Below are 23,594 nucleotides of genomic sequence, written 5' to 3' on the forward strand. Positions count from 1 at the left end.
ACCACACCTGGTTGCTGCTGGCATGAACAGCGCGCGAACGCTGCGTTTGGGGCCTGTGGGGGGCGGAGGGAGAATCGAGCACCAATGGGGTGCTCAGGAGGGGTCTGGCCCGCGATCGGTGCACACCAATCATCCGGCCGGCGTCTCTGAAAAACGGACTCTTTTCCCACCGCCGCCCCGCATGATCACTCCGACATGTCTTGCGGGGCAGCGGAGGAGAAGACGGCAACCGCGCATGCGCGGGTGACATCATTTAGGCACCGCCGGCCGCGTCATTCAGGCGGCGCCGCTTTGACGCAAGCGTCAAGGCCCGGCACCCGAGATTGACGCGCCGCCGCTCCTAGCCCCCTGGGGGTGGGAGAATAGGGGGCGAGGAGCGGCCTCTGACGCCGGAGTGAAACACCGGGGGCGCAATTCTCCGCACTCACGACGGTGCGGAGAATAGCGGGGTTCGTAAATTTTTACGGCCACGCTAGTCTGACGCCCTCCCGCTATTCTCCCCCCCCCCACGCCCGACTCCCGACACGAATCGCTGCCGCCATTTTTTTACGGCCAGCAGCGATTCTCAGCTGGCCGATGGGCCGAAGTCCAAGCCCTTTACGGCTGTTTTTACGAACGGCAAACACACCTGGTCTGGCCGTTCGTAAAAACCATGGCACCGATTGGCACGGCAGTGGGTCCGATTCCCGCGCACTCTTTGTCCTTCCGCCGCCCCGCTGTATCACTTCGCGGGGCGGCTGAGGGGCATCCCGGCCCGCGCATGCGCGGGTTTCGCGCAAATGCGCGATGACGTCATCCGCGCATGCGCGGGTTGGAGTCTTCCAATCCGCGCATGCGTGGCTGACGTCATGTGACGCGTCAGCCGGCGCAAACTCTGCCAAGCGGGCTTAACGAAATTCGTTAAGCCCGCGGTGCCGGAGTTCACGGCCGCGGCATGCTAGCCCCGACCGGGGACCAGAATCGGTTCCCGGTCGGGGAGGGGGAGGCTGGCGTCAAACCCGCCCGGTTTTGATGCCAGCCTTACGATTTCTCCCTGTCTGGGAGAATCGCGCCCCGGGTTTCACTCCGGTGTCGGCACTTTGGCTCCCTTTGGGAGAATCACGGCCCCTGTTTTTAAAAATCTTTTGTTGATTCTAGAGTCGAACAGCTATGTTCCTCTTGGCCCACCATAAACACAGGAGTATTTAAATTCAGGCTCTTCTTTGATTGGGCTGTCAGATGGTGATGAGATGGAATCTGTGCTGCACCCTTCCCCTAGTAGTGTCCTAAAAAGGCATTAGGGTCTGATGGGCATCAAAGGATCCCAATTGAAATATGTAGGTTGGATATGCATTTGCTTCACAGCCGCCTAATTTGAGAAGCCAGACAAACTAGTGAAGGCCACAGTAGTGGCTGGGAACAGGGTGCTGTTGATCAAGTGACAGTCTCAAAATCTCTCTTTTTGTTGGGGAGGGGTAATTGAAACCATTGCGATGCCTAGCACCATTCCAATGATAGGCAGAAGCAACCTTTTTAAATCTATAAATTATCCAGATTCAAATATTGATAATATTCTGGATATTCGTAAACACATATACTGACTTGTTATTTTCTAGGTGATGAATGTGATGGTCTCACTGCCAATAAATCACTTGTTAAACTTGCATTGGTGTCATTACGATGATTTGCCCATTGAGTATATCATTATGGATCAACTAAAAGTAATGTGCTTGCCATCAATGGCAGTCACAGCAACCATCACTATCAACAGACAGGAATGTAAACAGAATAAAACAATCACTGTGTGACGAGTTTTTATGTTACTTAGAAAATGTTCACTTTTACATTTAGGTGGGAAATTGGGGACAGTAGATAAGTCGCATATTTTTACACGCTGGCTGCTGAGAGCGAGCAAGTGTGCGTGTGCACACATCCTTTACATAAAAAGTGTTTGGCAATTATTTCTCTCTTTGGGGGTTTGACTAATGGTTATTAGCTGAGTTGGGCTTATTCTTATAATTTATGAGATAATCTAATCAACTCATTAAGTTTGCTGTCTGTCAACAACTCAGGCACCTGCTTGTAAAGATGCACTTTCACAGCCTTCATTAATGAATACAAAAGGTATTTATTAATAAGAATTGCACAACACCTTCATGGCTATAGCTCGCTCCCAAAATGTCTCTGCCTAGGAGCTTCTCTCATTATGGGATGATTCAACACTCAGAGTCCCAATTGGTCACACAGGCCTTGTGACCCTTACTCCGCTGTGTTGCCCTTAAAGGGACAATCACCACACTGCTATTCATGAATATAAAAATATGTGTTAAGAAAATCAGTGAAAAAAAGTTGCTCCGCATTTATATTTCCATGAATTCTGTTATAGCACAATGGAGGAGACAAATTCAGTTCTCATTTCTGTTGGAAAATAATGCAAATTATAAAATTATGTTCCTCAATCATTTCAAAGATTATCCTGTGTTTTCGTTATAGGAGTACCTATCACCCAGCAGTTTCTGTTGATCGGTGGATAGAAGTTGTCTTGTATCTTTTCCCTACATCGATGATTGACAGCACAAATACCTTCATAACTGCCCATAAATTTTTAACCTGAGAGCCAACTAGTCTACTTTCTTAGTTCAGGGAGTCCGGCTGAATGCAATAACATAAGGTTGAATGATAATAGGATAGACTTACCTAGACTGAAGAGTACAAGGAACTTGAGGCACACAAACTCTCGCTGGTCAAGCTGTAAGGAGCGAAGTTTCAGTACAAGCTCCTGAGCGTGACTCATGAGATTATTGAGAGTGCTCCCTGCCTGTGAGGCGATTACAGAGAAATCCACCTGGAAAAAACAAAACAAGCTGATCTTTAAAATTTGTAATTCACAGTGCCAATTTTATTCCGAGGATTTATCTTTATGTTCTCTGCCTCAACTTCAGATTTGACCACATCGGAAATGAAATGCTGTTTAATCTCTGAGCGAGGAGATAAGTGCTTACTCATGAGTTTTGTGGTTTAACAATGGAGCACAGATTAATAGAGGATACAGCCCAAAGCCATTCTTTGTGGTGTGGTTTCCCACAACCCTTATTTAATCCTAGCAATCAGATATCAAGTACGCAGTACTTGTTAAAGGAGTACCTCATTAGGAAATGGTGTTCTCTAAGAGGAAATCCAAATTTGCTTTCTTGTGTTCATTTTTAATATAGACCTTTGATCTTAACTGTGAAGTATTTTACAGTGTTCATGTGGATGACGTCTCAAAGTACGCGGTGAAATGCGATCACATGGGACATGTCCATTGGGCTTGGTAACTCCCTGAGCTGTGCTGTAGGTCCTTATAGGCTTGTCCGCCTGCCAGCAGCTTTCAGGTGCACTTAATATTTGCAGCGGTAGCAGATTTGTCTGTGAGGCAAGTCCATATCTGCCACTCACTCCGAGCCGACTATATTAAATTTTTATATTTATTGACAATTCATTACCATAATTGACTGCAGTATGTTCAGTGGTGAATGGAACATTGCTGCCTCTTAAGCAAGCGAGCCAGTCCCTGGAGCAGGATTTGCAATTAAAAACAAGGCAGACTGGAATTTTTTATTGGGTAAATATGATGAGTAGAATCTTTAGTTTTAACTGCAAGCCTGGAGAATTTTAGATGCTAGCCAGCTCTTTCTCTCACAATGGATCAGTATAAATAATGATGTCAGTAAAATGAGCACCCAAAGGTGTCAATCAAATCACAGCAATTTAATTGTGTCAAAGAGTATGTTAATGATGCTACCTACATGTTTCCGGACAGAGTGAGTTTAGTGCTTGATCTATTTGTATGTAATTTCAGGGGACCTCCTGAAGTATTGGTCATTCTTTGTCCTGCGATATACCTATCTGCAATGTGGGTGTATGAAGTGTGAACCAACATTCAGCCTCATAGAATCGGCCAGTGGGAAAACAATGCTGTCTGCTGACATCAAGTGATGGACAAAGGGGCCACAATCTCTGGTCCTTGTATTTCACTGGTTTAAGGGACTCACACACACATCACGCAGCCAGAAGAATTTACATAATACTGTTTGATTCAATACATATATCTCTAGTTGATAACTAATTGATAGTTAGAACATGAAACTTGCTGAATCTCCATGATACTACATGGAGTGATTGAAGTATAGCATAGATGTAGGGGAAGTTAGAAAAGTACATGAGGGAGAAAGGAATAGAAGCCTATGGCAACAAGGTCGGGGAAAGTAAACTGGGATGATGTATGTGTGGAGAATAATCTAGAACTCAGGGGCATAGTTTTGAATAAGACGTTTCCCATTTGAGACAGAGATGAGAAAGGATTTCTTCTCTCAGAGGGTCATTGGCATTTGGAATTCTCATCTCCAGAGGGCAGTGGAAGCCACATCACTGAACATATTCAAAGATGAATTGACAAATTTTTGAAAGCAAGGGAGTCAATGGTTATGTGGGGCAGACAGAAAAGTGGAGTTGAGATCATCTTACTGAGAGAAGGTTTGAGGAGCAGAATAGCCCATTCCTGCTCGTATTTTTTATGCTCTTATAAACACTGACAGAGACCTGTGAAGCGGAATGACTTGCATCATTCTGTGAATGTGCTGTAAATAACATGTCCATATTGAGCAAAGGATGGAAGGGCCAAATGATTGAATTAAATAAGTATTTGAAACAGTGCAAGACATTGATGTACCCTGTCAAAGGAAGTATATTGATGTCAGAAAATTCAAACAGTGACCATTTCCATTTTAAGCAACAATGGCAATAGTTAAGAAGCAGATATTTTTTCTGTGATAGAGGGACAAGGAGGAATAGGGAATGCATCCACACATGGTCATTTTAAGCTCTGACTCAGGCCCCAGAGTGCCTGCCTATCATTTGGCAGTTCCTGTCCGGCTTTGAGAAATCTAAAGAAGGGAAGAGAAGAATAAAACACTTGAAGTTGGGGGGGAGGGGGGAGAGAGAGAGAGAGAGAGAGAGAGGGGGGGCAGGCACTTCCACTCTCCCTGTGCCCCCCTCTCTGGCCCCTCATTGTCAATCCCCTCTTTCGTTCAGGGTGTTCTGTCCCCTAGCTCCTATTCTCTCTCCCCCCCCCCCCCTTCCCTTTATGTTTTCTGTTGCCAGCCTTGTGGGTTAGGAGGGGGAGGGTGGAGGAGCCTCCCCCACCCCCATGCTTCTCCCTGCAGTTCCCCTGAGTTTCTTCCTCTCTTCTTCCCCCCTTCCCCTTAGAGTTGTGTGCCCCTGTCTGCTTTCGCCCATCTCGAGCTTTTTCCCTAGTCGCTGTTGGCTTCAAACAGGTCTAGGGATAGGCCGACAAACTGCCACCTTCTTCTGACCCTCGGATGTTGTACTTGATATTTTCCAAATTGAGAAATTCCGCCAGGTCTACCAGCCAGTCTGCAGCTGTGGGATTCTCCGGCATGCGATTAGGGAAGCGAAAGCTAGGGCGTCGGCCCTCTTCCTCATGTGTAGCTCTGGCTGTTCTGCTACCCCGAAGATTTCAACTCTCGGGCACGGCTCCACACTCACTGCCACAACCTTTGGACATTGCCTCGAAGATGACTGTCCAGAACCGTACAAGTTTGGGACAAGTCCAGAACATGTGGGTGTGGTTGGCCAGGCACCTCTGATACCGCTCAAGTTTCTCTTCAACCTCCGGGAAGAACCTGTTCATTCGGGCTATGGTCAGGTGCGATCTGTGCACCATCTTGAACTGTATGAACTGTTTTCTATAGGAGGAGGTGGAGTTGGCCCTGCCCAGTGCTTCGCTCCAGAGTACCCACCCCAACTCTTGTCTCCAGTTCCTTTCATCTGGCTTCATCCAGTGGCAGTCTTGCCCAGTCCAGTAGCTGCCCGTAGATGTTCCCACAGTTTCCCCCTTCCTTACTGCCCATGTTTATCAGATCTTCCAGTAATGTGGTTCCCAGGGACCCTGGGGTACTCTACCATTTCCTTGCGGAGAAAGTGCTTTACTGGAGGTGTCTAAGTTCCTGTCCTATCGGTAGTCCCAGGTTCTCTGTCAGTCTGTCCCCCATGTAAAATTCCCCGACTGTTAGCCTCCTCCCATCCTGTCTCCATTCTTTGAAAAGGGTGTCTAGCAGTGGGCCTAGATAGGATGCTCCTTCAGAGAGGGTCAGTGCAGACCTAATGGGCCGAATGGCAATCAGAATTGAACCCGGGTTCCTGGTGTTCTCAGGCAGCAGTACTAACCACTGTGCCACTCTGCTGATGCCCTGAAAGGTGTTACAACCAGAGAGCTACAGATACTTGCAATCCTCCTGACCATCATGAACACCATCTGCTGGGCAGCATGCCCTGTAAGCAAATAGTTATATTTGTGAATCTATTTTACCACAAAACTTTGAAAACAGATTTGACAAAGCCTGTGCACTTTTCATCATCATATTTTAAGTCTTTTTTAAATGTGCAACACAGAAGTACAAAGTGCTACTACACATCCAACCAAGATGTTACATTGACATCCGCTTGATGTACTTGAAACAGTAGCAACAGGAGGACAATGTTCTATTAACAAGCTCTTCCTAATAAACTAACTTTGTCGGGAGATGCTTGTTGAAACCTGCCACTTTAATAGAGTGTAAAATAATAGAAGATAATGAACTGTTTGGCATCCAGCTTTTCCCCAGTGACAGTGCAACACCAGATGTTCATTAATCAAAGTATGCAAATACTAGAGAAATATAACACTTATACGCTAGCAGACAACAAAGAATTGGGCCCTTCTTGTTTCTCAGCATGAATGTAAACCGAGTTTTAATGGGTGGAAGAGGGAGGTTTACTCAGGGACAATAATGGGAAGAAGGGCAACTTACTGCTAAAGCAAAAGCACCCCCTAGCAGCTAACAAATGAATCAGGACAACTTAAAAGCAACACATTATCCACATGCCTCTTGTACAGGCAGAAGCACAACTCAAATGATCTAATAATGCTAAAGAGGATGCTGAGGTGAGATTACACTTGAGGATTCTCGATACGCAGAGTGAATCAGACTTTCCGCTGCGTCAAAACCCCAGAATTCAAAAGGCTCCGATGAGAAAAAGTGGTTTGGCTATTTGATTCAAATATTGGGTTTTGAAGAGTAAATTGTCAGCTGAAAGTGAGGTAATTTTTAAGTTCAACTTTGCTACATCAAGTTCTGTGAAATTCCTGTTTAGAGTAGCACTCACAATCATGAGGGATCGTTGGGAATTTTGGAAAGCTGAGTCAAATATTTAGGATTTAGTCACCTGTACTTCAGATGCACATTTACATGTAGAGCGTGATACCAGTACAGAACTGATCATGAGAATGGGACATGCAGGAAGATGAAAAGGTCGGGAGTATTTTCTCTTGTTCAAGGAGATTTTTCTGCTCGTGCTCAGCTTGTTGTACGTGATAGCAGCAGCCAGCCAGCACTAACCACACTATTTATTGAATGGTTCCTTGAGCAGGGGGCCCTTATTGTGAGTGGCTGGCACCTGCTAATCCTAGCCTGCAACTGTTAAACCCAGCTTGCATCTCTTAAAGCAGAGATACGTTGTGGTAGGTGGCAGTACTGGGAGACATTTGTGAGCTGAACCTGCCCTAGAAACATTGATTAATGGCACGGCGTAGGAGAATGTGGGTTCCAATGTTTTCAGATGCGATACTGGAGGCTATGGTGGAGGAGATGTAAAGTATTCACATAGGGTCAGACACACAGGCCAGAGTTTTCCAGCACATCCCACTGGCAGGATCTTCCGGTCCCATTGATGCTAATAGACATTTGAATGGCTTTCCACATTGGCCATGCAAGTATCCACTGTAGAGGTCCAGAAAATTCTGGCTATAGGCAAAAGGCAGTTGGAGCAGACAGCCCTGAGATTCAATGCCAGGAGTCAAGCCCATGAACCTGGATGCAGTGCGGCAAGAAGCTCAAGTGGTCAAGGTAAGATTTGCGCTCTTCAAATCCCACCATCTGCACCACACTCTGCTCAGCGCACCACACTCCCACTCTCACACCTACCAACAAACATTTGTCAGTCACAACTCATTAAAAGTCCTATCATTGCTTCAGCTCACCCTCACACACTGAGCACGTCAGCAAGCCTCACACTACATCGCACAGCTTTCACAGTGACAGTTATTCAACCATGACAGCCACGTCACCCAATCACGTTAGACGCGGCATGAAAAAGTTTCTAAGTGTGGGAGCAAGCGGGACCGTCCGCCAGCTTCCCGCTGCCCATCCCGCCGAGGCCGTCACCGCAATCCGACGTTAATTCGTCCAATTAAGGAGGCTCCACGGACTTCACGTCGCAAATCATGGCTCGCCAGCTGGTTCACCCGGACCCGCTCACCAACCCCCTGCGAAAGTAGAGCAGCACTTAAACTGCCCTGGCACAGCCAACCCCACTCCACCCGCATACATGGCACCGCGATGTCCAGCCCAACGATTCAGGGATGTAGACCAGGGGAAGCTCCTTGAGGCAGTTGAGGCCAAAAAGGATGTTCTGTTCCCCCGAGGATCCCGGAGGTCAGCCGTAGGGCAGCCAGTGCCACCTGGGAGGAAATGGCAGCAGCCGGCAACTACAGCAGCATGTCAGGAGGACTGGCTTCCAGTGGTGCAAGAAGGTCAACAACCGGCCGCACAGGAGAGTTGGCACCAGATGCCCCCAAACAAGAGTGCACCTGCACCGCCCCTGCCCAGCACCGTGCCATGCCCTGGCCCACCTATGCTGCCCACATTAGCGACCCTCTAGCAGTTCCATAGCTGATTGGAAGAGTCCCAGAAACTACGGGGGCAGGAGATAACGCCAGCAATGCATGGCACCGAGGTCAACACTGCTAGGGTGGCGACTGCAGTGGAGAGTCTGGTACATGACGTCAGCAGCATGAGTCGAGGGTCCATGGCGTGGGTCAGTCCATGAAAGCCTTGTCAGAATGTCCGACTCGCTGGGGGACATGACCCAGTACCAAGCGGACCTTGATGAGACGCTGCGGGACATGTCCCATTCTCAGATGGGCACAGCCGTGGCGCTGCCGAGCTTGTCCCAGTTGCAGGTGGGCATTGCAGAGGTGCTGCAGAGCATGTCCCAGTCACTGAGGAGCATCACTAAGGGCACTGACATGGTGCTGCAGACATTGGGGAGCTGCCAGGGCTGACAGAGCCAGACGACACAGGGGCAGCCGGGACAGGAACCAGCTGTCCCTCCGTCCCGCGGTGAACCCCACAGCCCTAGGGGCACCGACCAGAATGCTAACCCGGACCCATCCTATGGACAGGCGACAGTGGCCACCAGCTCCCGCGGGTACCACCCCTCTGAGCATCTCGGTGTCAGCACTTTCCGGAACAGAGTGGCCCAGCTGTGCATGTGCCGCCAGGAAGTGGGTCAAGGCCCTCCCGACACCCGCGACACCAGGGGCACGAAGACCCACAGGACGTGGTAAGAAGATGGCTGGGGTACACCTAGTCGCAGCAGTAGAGCACAGAAGGCTGAGCACGTTGAGGATAACTGAGAGGGCATGGCGGGGCGGGGGTGTTGGGGAGAGTGAGCCGGCATCATCGGGGCAGTGGTTGACACTATTATGTGACAGACATTAAAAATCCTTCACCAGAACCAGTACAACTCCTCTGGCACTTTTTTCCGCAATGCGAGCCGAATCAAATGCCCCATCCCCCCAGACATGGGGGGGTCCTGGATCCCCCGTGAGCAATGCTTGGTGTGGCCAAGCGCTCAACAGACAGGCTGGGGTCAGACTATGGCATAGATTGAGGAGCACCAGTGCTCAATGGGATATCCTCATCCCCTTACCCTCAACAGTGACTTGCTGATAGTGCCTATACGGTCTCAGTAGCCTGGATTGATGTAAACAGGCCTATGCGGTGAGCGAGGATGAGGGCCTCCCTGGGCCTCCAGGAATCTTGCTGCTGCCTCCTGTCCTCCAGCGTCTGGCTCTCCCCAGGTCCACTGGTTCCTCCCCAGGAACGCCCCCAGCCCCTCCTCGTCCGGAGTCTCCTGGTCTTCTGCGACCGCCTTTGTCTTGGAGGTGGCCACATACTTCTCCTCCTTCACCTCCAGCACGTCGCCCACTGTTTTGCCAGGTTGTGGAGGACACAGGGCAACCACAAAGTGGGCGTCTCTCTGGGGGTGTACTGCAGTGCACCACCAGATCAGTCGGTGCACGGAACCGCATTTTCAGCAGTCCAATGCACTGCTCAATGACAGACCCGGTAGCCGCACGGGCCCCGTTGCATCGAGTCTCTACATCGGTCAGCAGCCTACGTACTGGCATCACTAGCCAGGTCCTCAGCGATTATCCCTCATCCCAAAGAGCCAACCGGCCATCCTGGGGTGGTCCTCGAAGAGACTGGGAATGTCCGACTGCCACAGTATGTAGCTGTCCTGCACACTTGTAGCTGCCGTGCACACTCCCAAAGAAGCGTGGACACACATGCATGATCTTCAGGCTGTGGTCGCACATGAGTTGGATGTTCAGGGAGTGAAACCCCTTCCTGTTGAGGTAGGGCTCGCCCATATGACTGGGTGCACGCAAGTAGTCAAGGGGCTTCCGTCAATAGCGGAGAATCCTGCTGTCTGGGCATCCTATTGGGCTTGGTCCATGTCAAAGTTTACACAGTCGGCTGTGGCAAACAGGGTATCCGTGACCCCTTGGATGCACCTGTGCGCTGTAGCTTGCGAGATGCCACACAAGCCCAGCTCGAGCCCTGGAATAATCCTGAGGCGTAAAGGTTCAGGGCTGCAGTGACCTTGAAGTCCACTGGGAGTGGGTATCCTCTTTCTCCATCTGGTGCCAAGTCCATGAAGACACGGCACAGATGTCGCACAGTCTGCTTGCTGAGGAGCTTCCTGCAGCACGAGCTATCCGTCATCTATTCGAAAGACCAGTGATGCTTGTACACCGTGGCCCATCGCAGTCCTCCTACTCTAGGTCTCACCCTGGCCCGACGGATGGCCGGGTCCTCAGCGTGTGGGGCGGGTCCTGCACATGGGCCGCTGCCTCAAGCCTCCGTCGAAGATGCTGCTGCCATCACCTTCTCCAGCGTCTGGCCGCCCGTCCTGCCAGCAGCACCTCTAGAGCAAGGTCCGTGAGGTCCAGATAATCAGCAATACCACATTCAATATCTGTAAAGAATTGGGAGAGGGTGTGAGATTGATAAACAACAATGTCTTCCATCCTTGGGCGCTCCAATGCCTCCATTGCTCTCCTCCTACCACACCCCCACCAACCTAGCATGCCCTGCCCATGCACCTCTTCTGTAGTGGGGGCTCCTACTCCCTGGTCCACTGACCCTATACCCCAGGCACTCGCATATAATGTTACCTGGACCGGGGGCTGATCCCCTCCCCATTGCACTTACCCACCCTCAGGCCGGGTACATGACCCTGGTACTGTGAGCTAAGATGGCTACTCGCCTCCTCGGGTCCCCACAGCAGCCCCTTCGCGAGGTTCATGTTTTTAAAAAGGAGTACAAATCAGCGCCAGTGTGACCACTTGCTGTGGAAGCGATTAGATCGCGGGAGGCCTTCGGATAGGAGATGGCTACCATCAATTGGGCTTAAATGGTGCTGATTGGTTTCTCGCCATGCTACAGCAGGATCCTGATTTTGCCTACGGGAGCGGGCCTGTTGGATTGCGGACAGACTGGCACCCACTGCAGTTCCCGCTTTTGGCCTCTCCTGCTATTTAACAGGTTGTCGTGCTCTCCTTCGAGCGTAATGCGGTAACTGAATCGTGCCCATTGTATCACATTCACTGCCATACTTTCCTCTCTCTTGCAGGACAAGGTAGTGCACAACCAGAGGCAGCAGGAGCTGGCTGAATGGGACATCTGCTGCTGCTCATTGTCCGCACACTCATTGCTGAGGCCAAGGTCAGTGGAACCACTGAAGACGGCAGCATGCTTGCACTTCATCTTTCTTCTCATACCTAGGGCAGCACGGTGGCCTAGTGGTTAGCACAACCGCCTCACGGCGCTGAGGTCCCAGGTTCGATCCCGGCTCTGGGTCACTGTCCGTGTGGAGTTTGCACATTCTCCCCGTGTCTGCGTGGGTTTCGCCCCCACAACACAAAAAAATGTGCAGAGTAGGTGGATTGGCCACGCTAAATTGCCCCTTAATTGGAAAAAATAATTGGGTAATCTAAATTTAAAAAAAAAAGAAAAAAAAAAAAAAAAAATCTTTCTTCTCATACCTTACTCCCCACCTCATCCCACCCCTTCTGATTTACAAGCTGCAGATAGCAGAAGCATGTGCCTCTTACTTGCCCCTCCCCGCCCCCCACACCACATCCTTAACCTTGTGCCTTTCTCCTTTGGAATACCTAAGAACTGTAACTTGGCCAAGTGCTGGAGGAACACCAAGCTTTCAGTGACAATGAAGACTTGGCACATTGATTTCGCACTTGCAGTTACCGGTTCAGATATTGACACAGCACGTTACATGAGGATAGCATAAAGGCGGGATCTACATGTGGTGGGACATTGGACAAGGTGGAAATGGTCATCAAGCATGCCACCTGAATGGAGGGTGAGGTTGTGCAGGCGTTCTGCAGCAGAGGACTCAGATAAGCACTTTGATGTGACAGATTACAGAATAAGCCTGATTACTATCCACAGCAAAAAAGGTTGCTGCATTGACAGGCCTGTCGGAAAGCTGTGATCAATATTAAGTAGCATGGGAGAATCCAATACCAATTTGGTGCTGAGGTTTGCCCAGAGATTGGCTTCCACCTTTTTATGAATGGAAGTGGTGGCCAATTCCACGAGGATACCTGGGGTCCAACTGTGGTGTAGCATCTGGTGGCCAATGTAGAAGTTCCATTGCAGTACAAGTAGAAGCCTCCAACCTCTGCACTGAAAGGTCAGATTGAAGTCACCCAAGCTCAGTTTTCTGCCATCATGGCTGTGCATTACAATACAGAATGGTTTGCAGGGAGTCAAAGCAAACCAGTAATCTATCCTGCAACATAATTCGGGGATTGCTGAGGCACCGCCCACACGGGAGAATGACAGTGGCTCCATGAAGCACAGACCTGCTGCCTTCTCTCAGGAAGGTACCATTCATCCGCTCACCCCTGCCACTCCCGCCATGCTTTTGCCAGCTAACCAGCCAAGACTACTGCCTTGCAAGGCTGGAGTTTCTAGGCCCAGATCTGCTCCCAGGACTATCTGCAGTCTCCTCCTCTGAAAGTCAACAGCCTTCCACCAGCCATGCTGCAGCCACCGGGGTAGCATTGCACCAGGAGCACTGGGATAGGCAAAGGTACACCAAAGGCAGGCACTGACAGAGTAAAGTAGAGTGATTAGGTGACTCACTCTCAATCATATATTTGATTTGGAATGTTTACTTTGAGGCCTCTGCCTTCTCCACCTCCTCCTGCTGCTACGCTTCATCCCCCTCATGTTCCTGCTCCTCAGCTACTTGTCATGCAGCTGGTGACAAAGGCAACATTGGTGAGGTTGTGCAGCATGCGGCAGACCACCATGGATCTTATACCTGGTCTGTCAAGTTCAGTAGGGCTCCTCCAGGATGGTCCAGGCGATGGGAGGGTTGTTTTAGCGTGCCAATGATCTGCTCTATCACATAGGATTTGAGCGTATGTAGGCTGTAAACATGTGGGCTGCACACTGGAATCATCAGCCACCTGGTCAGCAGATAGCCCTGGTCATTCAGTAACCACCCTCAGGTTTGTTGTGGAGGCTTAAATACAATTGGTACAGTGGAATGCATAGAACAAAGGCTGCTGCCTGATACTGGGCATTGACGTGCATAAATCTCTGCCTTTGGTCACAGGCCAACTGGAGATTGAGGAAATAGAAACTCTCTCAGTTCTGGGGTGGTGCCCACTGTGTGTGCAATCAATGGCACGCTACATAATGGGGAGGTCTGCTATCCTAGCAAAGCTGTGTGCTTGCGCTGCCTGCTTCTCTCTGCCAAGGGAAGGGTCAGTGACCTTCACCAGCAAACTATGAAGCAATGACCAGAAGAAATCAATCAGCAACTAACCCCTAAATAGGTGCATTGGTGGGGGCTCCTTCCTGCTGCTGAACACGAGGCTAGAAAAATAGCATTAGTGAGAGCAGTAAGCTCCAGAATAGTGGCACTAGTATTGCACACTGATTTGCATCATTATCTACCTACGCTTCTTTCTTCCAATGGCCGCTCACTGCGCCCACGCTAATGCCCACACCAATATTGCATCTGGTGCATCCCTCCACAGAAGTGTGTATGTGCACTGCACACACCATCTTGGACATCAAACAGCGCCCGTTAGCACCTGACCAATGTGTATTACCAATTTGAATGTCCCGCTGAACATACAAATTAGTAGCAGGGGTGGGCCACTCGGCCCCTTGAGCCTGCTCCGCCTTTCAATAAGATCATGGCTGATCTGATTGTAACCTTAACTCCACATTCCTCGCTTACCCCCGAAAACCTGTCACCCCCTTGTTTATCAAAGTTCTGTCTACCTCTGCCTCAAAGATATTCAAAGACTCTGCTTCCACCACATGTTGAGGAAGAGTTCCGAAGAATTGTAGGACACTAATAGTCACCTTAAATAGCTTTTTGAAAAAGTTTACTTGGGGCCCTCCTGTCAGTGGGATCTTCCCGTCTCACTGAAGTCAATGAAGTTTTAAACGGCTCGCTGCATTTTCCAGTGCCGATTCGTTGCGATGGGCCGTAAGATTCTGCACTTAGATACTGACTATTTTGGTCAGTGTAACTGGTAAATGATTCTGAACAAGTTATAAAAGCCATTTTCGGTTGTATATAATCGGGTTACTCATAGATCAAGAATTAGTGACTCTGATTAATGGTACTTATTTTTTGTGATAAACCATTTTCCCCTGTTTTAATAAAATGGCACCAGGTTACCAAGAGGTATTTTTAATGCAAAAATTTTAAAACAAAATTACGCTCTAAAATGCATCTGATTGTCATCTGGCAATGTGCAAATGCAGTTAAAGGGCAAACAATTCACTTTATGAAACAAATGTAATTTTGAGTGCATCAGGACCACTAATTGTGCCCAAAGTAGAGCCTCTTGGCCCAGATACTCAAATCAAATATGAATGATTCAAACTCACCTCAACTCAGTGGGTCAATAAAGAGCTATGAAATGAGATGCTGTTTTCGAAGTGTTGTGAAATGTTATACACATGCAGCAATGAAGACAGTCACTTACATTATTGTGCTTACTGAGCCAAATCCATTGTTACAGTGAGCCTCTGGTACTTCAGCAGTCCTTCTTTGTATGCGAGCAGAATGAACCAAATCTAAATATCTATTTGGCTTGTGACCAATCTTAGTCAAACCAAACTCTATCTTCACTCAACATTTTGCACATTTACACAATCTTAATCTCCCTCTTTCACAGAAAGGGACTGCGGGGTAGAATTCAGAATTGGCAATGGTTTTTAACCAATCTTTCATAGGTTGGTCAAACCAATTTAGAGGTGGAATTTAATGCCCTCCCCTGCGATGAGTTTGGTGGCCGAAGGGGATTTCATTTGACGGTTTGTGACAAGAAGTCCCATGGACGGCCTTCTTGCCTCATCATTAATTAAGGCCCTTAAGAGGGCAATTAATGCCAATTTAAAAGCCTCATCCCATGGCCACTGATATTAACAGAGCAGCAGGAATGACAAGCAAACCCATGCAGGATTGCCTACAAGCTCCCAGAAAAAGGCTCCCTCTTTCAAAGACAAGCAGTGACTGACTGACTGACCTGGCATCGAGAAAAGGGGTCCTTGCACTGAGTCAATCACCCCACCCTTGCTGCCAATCCCCCCTTCTCCCGAACCGCCCCTCAGCCTCCGGCTCCCCATTCCTGCGATTACTCAGCTGTGGTTGAAATACAGATCCCGGGTACATTGGCAGCAGTTACTACCTCTCCATTGGCACAGTTGTTCAATAGAGCTGCCAGCCTTTGATTGGCTAGCAGCTCTTTGCGTGGAAAATCTTCCAACTATGGGGTGCCTTACCGTGAGGAAGGCATCACTGCAGGAGTTCCTCGGGGTAGTGTCCTAGGCCCAGCCATCTTCAGCTGCTTCATCAATGACCTCCCTTCCATCACCAGGTCAGAAGTGGAGATGTTCGCTGATGGCTGCACAATGTTCAGCACCATTCATGACTCCTCAGATACTGAAGTAGTCCATATTCAAATGAAGCTAGAGTTGGATCTTATCCAGGCTTGAGCTGACAAGTAGCAAGTAGCATTTGTGTCACAGAAGTGCCAGGCAATGGCCATCTCCAACAAGAGAGAATCCAACCATTGCCCCATGACATTCGAAGGCCTTACCATCACTGAATCCCCACAGGATATCAACATCCTGGGGGTTACCATTGACCAGAAACTAAACTGGACTAGCCATATAAATACTGTGGCGACAACAGCAGTCCAGAGGCTAGGAATCCTGCTGCAAGTAACTCACCTCGTGACTCCCCAAAGCCTGTCCCCCATCTACAACGCACAAGTCAGGAGTATGATGAAATGCTCTCCACTTGCTTGGATGTATGCAGCTCCAACAACACTCAAGAAGTTTGACACTATTCAGGACAAAGTGCGTGATTGGCAACCCTTCTACAAACATTCACTCCAGAAGCAGTGTGTACCATCTACAATACGCACTGCAGGAACTCAACAAGGCTCCTTAGGCAGCACCTTCGAAATCCACGACTACTACCTTCTAGAAGTACAAGGGAAGCAGATACATTGGAAAACCACAAGGTGGAAGTTCCGCTTGATGCCACTCACCATCCTGACTTGGAAATATAGTATTTTTCCTTTAGCGCCACTTGGTCAAAATCTTGGAATTTCCTCCTGAACAGTAATGTAGGGATACCACTGCAGCGGTTCAAAACCCTTCTCAAGTGCAATTAGGGATTGGCATTGAATGTTGGCTTAGCCAGTGAAGCCGATACCCCTTGAATTATTTTTTTTTTTAAAGTGCCCCATCAACTCTTAAAAACTGCCCTCATGTCCCTCCCACCACTTTCCCATTGTGGCTACTATCAGATATTAACTGAGGCCAAGGTCAAAGATGGGAATTGAGTCAATATGGTTTAGTGCCATTTTGCAGGGTACAATTATGAACTACAGTATCTGAAGACCTGAGAAATTTTTAGTTTAGGGATGTGGGAATTCCTGGAAGGGCCTGCATTTATTGTCCATCTCAAATCCATGTGATCTTGGCATACCCACAGTGCAGTTAGTCAGGAAGCATCAGGATTTTGACCGGGTGGCATTGCAGTTTCAAGTTAGGATGGCGTGTGACTTGGAGAGGGATGTTAACTTTTTTAAGCGGGAAATGTTTTTGGTGAATGGACTTTGTTAACTTATTGATATAGAAAACATTGGAGGTTAGCATGTAAAGTAGAAGCATGTGCATTCTGCTGGGGAAAGAAAACCCCTTAAGATACATTTTAATTACACGTTAACCTGACTTTTATTTATTATAATTAGTTAAAAAATCCAAAACAACTTAATCTAGCAGGTCTAAGCTGTTTTTCTGCAACATATTACAGCAAAACTTCAAAGCTTTTAAAATCCTTTAGGCTTCTCTGAAGAAGCATCAAAGCATTAGGCCTTAATTATAAATAACCTGCTGTTAGGATACCAATCAAAACACAAACAATAGTCTGCATGCAGATAATGCGATAAGACAAAAAAAATTGTTATTCCTTTTATTTAGCCTTTGGCTGCTTTTCTTATGTCACACACAATATATCAAACCTATCGTGTTATGTGCAGACTAGATAACAAACAAAAGCCTGCAGAAAAATTAGCGCCAGTGAGGCAGGGAACTTTCTCAAGAACTATTGATTAAGTAACAAAGGAACATGCCAGTCATGGCCAGTAATTTAAGCTGCCGCGTCCTTTAATTACTTTAAAGAGTAGTGTGCAAGTCACACTCTGATAGCTGGTGTTTTATGCTCTGCAGGCACAGGGGAATGACTTGTAGATTTCTGATCAAAATAACCACTGCAGGATTGGAGAAAGTACGACTTGAAGGTAAAACAATTTTGAGCACACAAGGCAAAGCTATAGAATGGTACTTGTAAATATTTTTATGTTCACATGATGAAACATCACGTGAAAACTCTCTATGGTGTGACTTGTGCACTCATACAATTGAGATCTACTACGTGTCCACAGCTCTGTGACCAGAGAGACTCCAGGGTTGAAACACCAAAGTACACGTCAGCAAACAAACAGGGGCCATCATACTGGGAAGATAAACTTATGAAAGATACTGAGATTGGAAATAGTATTTTGTTACTGTTAAGCATTTACAGCTCATAACCACAGAATGAATTAAGAGCGCTGCATCCTTAAAAAAATACTGATTCTATATATTTGAAGTTCAGTTATTCAGGAAAAGGTTAGAAAGACTGGATAATTCTGTACCAGATAAGCACGTAATTTCTTAAGAGTACACAATTCTCCACTGTCATTACTTTAAAGGAAAGGGTGGTTACTGTAGCACAGTAGCTTCTCCCCTTGACGGTTGATTGTTTCAAATGCTCACCATGGGTTGCTCCTACCCTTCAACTTTTGGAAACATCAGTTCATCCAAAACTTTGCTGCTCGTATCTTATCCTGCATCAACTTCCACTTACCTATCACTCCTGGCCTTGCTAAGCTACATTGACTCCTGGTTCTTCGACGCCTCAAACTTCAAATTCTAACCCCATATGTTTAAACTCTTTCATGGCCTCTTCCCTCTGTATCCTCCAATGGCATCATTGTGTGTTTCCCATCCCCCCTGCCCCTAATTAGCTGGTTGCAGCTTCGGCAATTTAGGTCTGTCTCTGAAAGGCCAGCCCTAAATCCCTCCTTCAAACTTTGACCAAACTTTTCGCCACCATTCCTAACATCTCTTTCCTTGAGACAGGATCCATTTTGTTTTGAACTAGGTCATTTATCTGTATTGACAGTGCTCTATAAATCAAAGTTATGTTGATGAAATGTTACAGAGAATGCTTTTTGCATGTAGCTAATTTAAAATGACAGCATGGCTGAAGCACCCTAGGTTTGTGATTACCTCTCCACAGTTGCTCATTTATCTCCATCCCACTGTTGGGCTCCATAACTTTGCCAAATAATTTCTACTGCTTATACTGTCATCAGAAAAGCAGGGCAGAGAAAATAAAGCAGTGATGAACAATAAGTACTAATAATGTAAATGAAAGAAGGGTACATCAATTGCTGGTGAATTTTAAGAGTCAGTTCAGAGAAGGTTTGCTAGACTACAACGAGGAATGGGCAAGTTGTCTTATGAGGAAAGGTTGGAGACGTTAGGTTTGTATAACACTAGAGTTTAGAAGAGTAAGAGAGGACTTATCATAGAATTATCATAGAATATACAGTGCAGAAAGAGGCCATTCAGCCCATCAAGTCTGCACCAGCCCCTGGAAAGCCCACCTATCCCCGTAACACCGCCTAACCTTTTGGGCACTCAGGGGCAATTTATCATGGCCAATCCACCTAAGCTGCTCATCTTTGGACTGTGGGAGGAAACCGGAGCACCCGGAGAAAACCCACACGGGTTAGGTGGATTGGCCATGCTAAATTGCCCGTAGTGTCCTAATAAAAGTAAGGTTAAGGTTGGGGGGGGGGGGGGGGGGGGTTGTTGGGTTACGGGTATAGGGTGGATACGTGGGTTGAGTAGGGTGATCATGGCTCGGCACAACATTGAGGGCCGAAGGGCCTGTTCTGTGCTGTACTGTTCTATGTTCTATGTTCTAAAGTTTCAGGTATGAACTTCCATCAAAACCCAGGAGTTAGTCAGATGTCTCCGACTGCAGCATTTAAGAGGCATTCAAACACCCGTTAGTTATATTTGAAAAATAAAGTGACAAAAATGGAGCTTGAAATAATGATTAAATTCTTCAGAAGGAATCGCAGAGTGAAGTTCTGAAACACCATGACAAAAACTACCGTTCAAAAAGAAGCTTTATGCAGCTCTACATCATCACCTTTAGAAAGTAGATTCATTCAGATGGAACATCAAATTAATTAATAGAATAAAGCTGCTCATTGCAATACCGCAAGGTTAAAACTGGTTTATAACTGGTTCCCAGAAGTGTAAAAAAAAAATAGATTTTTCAGTAATTGAAAGCAATCCATGACTCCTTATTTTTTTTCAGAATGTGGGCACCATCAGCAAGACTAGTATTTATTGCCTATCCCTAACTGCCCTGAGATGGTCTAATAGTATCTGATCATTGTCAACCACATGCATTCATAAATTCTGGCAGAATGCAGATGTTAGTCTGTGACACTGACAGAGCTGAAGCAGAAGTGTACCTTTCACCTCCCATGAGGTATCACTGATGGAGTAACATGGCCTTCGTTGGGGGCAAAAGCAAAATCGTGGAGATGTGAAGGGCCAAATGGCCTCCTTCATGTATAATTCTGTGATAATCCAGTTTCCTGAAACAATGGTAGCAGTTTGAGACAACGGAGTAGCTTGTGAGGTCACAGGAGAGGGCAAATAAGCATTAACCTCATTGCTGGGGTCACAGGTAGGCCAGACTAGGTAAGGACTGCAGGTTTGTTTCCCAGAAGGATACTGGTGAACCCGTTAGGTTGTTAATGACAACAGATTCCTGACCATTTGTTATTTAAATTGCTGATTGTCTTTTATTTCCAGACGTTTGATATTCTCCAACTGAGATTATCGGTCCAGCCCCTGGATTACTGGTCCGCTAACGTAACCACTACCATCCCAAATGGAGGGGGTTAACATTGAATGGTTATAGCAATCAACAACAAATTATGAGTGCATGCTGATGAGTATTTCTATGCTGAGAGACATTTGTTTTCCTATCACAGAGCCGAAAGCAAACATTGGGCACGTTTGGAAAAAAGCAAGATTGAATCATGCATTCTCATTGACCTCTAAATCAAATATTATGAAAAGGTCAGAGAAAGGTAACTTGTGCCCAAGACCTTTTTTGGAGTCAAGAAAACCTCATCCAGACTTACCTGTTGCCCAGTAACAAGGAGGATTGCACCCTCTTTCCAATGCGCCACTTGCCTATATATGTGATCCAAGATTAAAAGTTCACTCCAGCAGTTCTGAAGAAGTTTCATTTGGTCATCAACCTGCCAAACACAAAAATACACTGGGTTAGTTTAACACTTTGCCAGAGATGTGCAGATAATAGCAGCATCTCTCCAGCTCCATCTCAGTAACGCAGCCAAGACAGGTACAAAGACTGATTCAAACACTGAAAGGACTGCACAATTTCTCATTATTAGATTAAATTGAAAAGAAAAACGAAACATTGGAATAAAGTTTGAAAAATAATTAAACATCTGAATAAAGCAGCTTTTGCCGCAAAAGAGAAATGAAAGAATCCTGTAATAACATGGCATCAATAGTATCAATAGCCTTTTAATAACTATGCAGTCTTCACCTTAAGTTTTTCAGGGCAATATTAATAACTTCAATATATAACTTGTAATGGCTGACAGGTAATCAATAAATACTTAACTGAAATCTTCTCTCTCTATATAGACACATGGATTTTGGGTTCGTGTGTATTGGGAGATTGTATGTTTTCAGAGTTTCTGTGTGTTACAATCAGTGCCCATTGTGAAATCATACAAGTGAATGAAACATAATTCTAAGAAAAGAATGAATGGCCAGCTGCTGAGGAAGAGAATAGGTGCATCTGTGCAAAGGATCCATGTGCTAGTGATAATTTGACCTTTTCCCTGATGCCCATTCTCTGTTACAACACCCTGGGCAAGTACGTGCTCAATTCCAGCCCCACTCATCACAGAGTCACAACACAAGTGAATAAACCAATTATTCTTATAGAAATTCCCAACGTCGAATAATTACAGTCACCAGGTGTGTAATTTTAAACATGATTACTATTTATTTATACCAAGGATTATCATGAAATGTGCAGTAAATAAAAACGGATAACAACAAGCTAATACCTACTACCCCCTTTAACTGTCCCACCCTCCACCCACCCACCCACACACACACACACAAGACACAAAGGAGTGGAAAGTGCTGAAAATAATAAGGATGAAGGTCAAAAGGTAAGTCTTTTCTTCAGATGGTGGTTCTTTAGCACACTTTCCTCACCACACGCTTGTTGGTTACAGTCTCTGCTTTACAGTCAGTAATGGTCTTCTTTGCAGAGTTATTTATTGGGGGTCACTGCAAGTTAGAAAATGCAGTACTCACAGGCATCAGGCTTTCTGGAGAGACATTTTATTTCTCATCAAACTGGGTCTTCAGCTCGAGGTTGCAGTCAGGACTCTATCTTTCTGTAAAGACACTCCGTTTCACATCAAACCTGGCTTTAAGCTCATGGTTTGACTTCAGGCCTCTGCAGTCTCAAGAGAATGACTCCCTGACTTGCTGGAGAGAGAGTCAGCCCTCACAGTGACGTCCTGGAGAGAATTAGTTGGATTTTGTTTGGAGAGAGTTAATTAGATCCCTTCATCAGGCTGCCATAATCAAAACTGAAACCAAACTGGAACCTCGGGACATTGAAAAGTCTTGCATTGGAATAATATCCAACCACCGCCTGTTACCGGGCAGAACACAGCCTTTTGGGTCAATTCATTGGCCATTAGCCAAATAAATCAAACTGAATCCCAGCTAATCTTGGTGCCTGTCAGTCTACAGCTCCGGCTTGAACCAGCTCAGACTAACACAGTGACCTCTCCTCCTGCTGAAATCGTCAGTTTGAATTGGAGGCACAGGCCACTGCTTTCTTTTGCTTGAGGGTGTGACGGTAGCACAATGGGTAGCACTGTTGCTTCACTGCTCCAGGATTCCAGGTTCGATTCCCGGTTTGGGTCACTGTCTGTGCGGAGTCTGCACATTCTCCTCATGTCTGCGTGGGTTACCTCTGGGAGCTCCAGTTTCCTCCCACAGTCAAAAGATGTGCAGGTTAGGTGGATTGGCCGTGCTAAATTGCCCTGGTGTCCAAAGGAGTTGGGTGGGGTTGCTGGGTTACAGGTATGGGGCAGAGGTGTGGGCTTTAATAGGATGCTCTATCGAAGGGCCGGTGCAGACTCGATAGGTCGAATGGCCTCCTTCTGCACTGTAAATTCTATGTCTATACAGGCTGTTTTAAAGATGCATGTCCATAAATAATCCATATATCAAAAATGTAACAACAAAAATAAAAGAAAGGGGAAATAAGTGAACAAACGGGATAAATAGGAACAACAGGAAGGACCTTTCTGTCTCCTATAGAAATTGGCGACATTCCCTCCATTGAAACGAGTCAATTTGCCAATATATAGACTCACCTGGGCAGAGGAACTAATTCTCAGGAATGAAAGAGGCATTCTATATTTGAAGCATATTATTCCTAAAGGTAAAAAAAATCCACTGGGAATTTATATTACATTGGTTTTAGAATAAAATTACATCTATAAATACTGGCCGGAATTCTCCAGCCATCGAGATTCTATTTTCCCGCCAGCAGCACACCCCGTCCATGGGTCTCCCAGCAGAGTGAGGTGGCTCCAAAGGAAATCCCATTGACAAGCGGTGGGAAGATAGAATCCCGCCGGCATCTCCAAGAATCATACGGCTGGGGGAATG

The 23,594-nt window shown here is 46.8% G+C and overlaps 1 protein-coding gene across 8 annotated transcripts in view; it reads right to left on the reverse strand.

Annotated features, from left to right (window-relative positions):
* nr5a2 (nuclear receptor subfamily 5, group A, member 2) overlaps nucleotides 1-23,594 on the reverse strand; it is a 212,636-nt gene that overhangs the window by 79,600 nt on the left and 109,442 nt on the right. For all 8 annotated transcript variants that reach the window (XM_038794821.1, XM_038794820.1, XM_038794817.1 and 5 more), the window contains 2 exons: nucleotides 20,996-21,115; nucleotides 2,677-2,824 (listed from right to left, as the gene is read on the reverse strand). In XM_038794821.1, coding sequence (XP_038650749.1) covers nucleotides 2,677-2,824; nucleotides 20,996-21,115 — 268 coding nt within the window. The remainder of the gene's footprint in view (nucleotides 1-2,676; nucleotides 2,825-20,995; nucleotides 21,116-23,594) is intronic.

This window comes from Scyliorhinus canicula, chromosome 4, assembly GCF_902713615.1.
Source record: "Scyliorhinus canicula chromosome 4, sScyCan1.1, whole genome shotgun sequence".
Classification (NCBI taxonomy): Eukaryota; Metazoa; Chordata; class Chondrichthyes; order Carcharhiniformes; family Scyliorhinidae; genus Scyliorhinus; species Scyliorhinus canicula.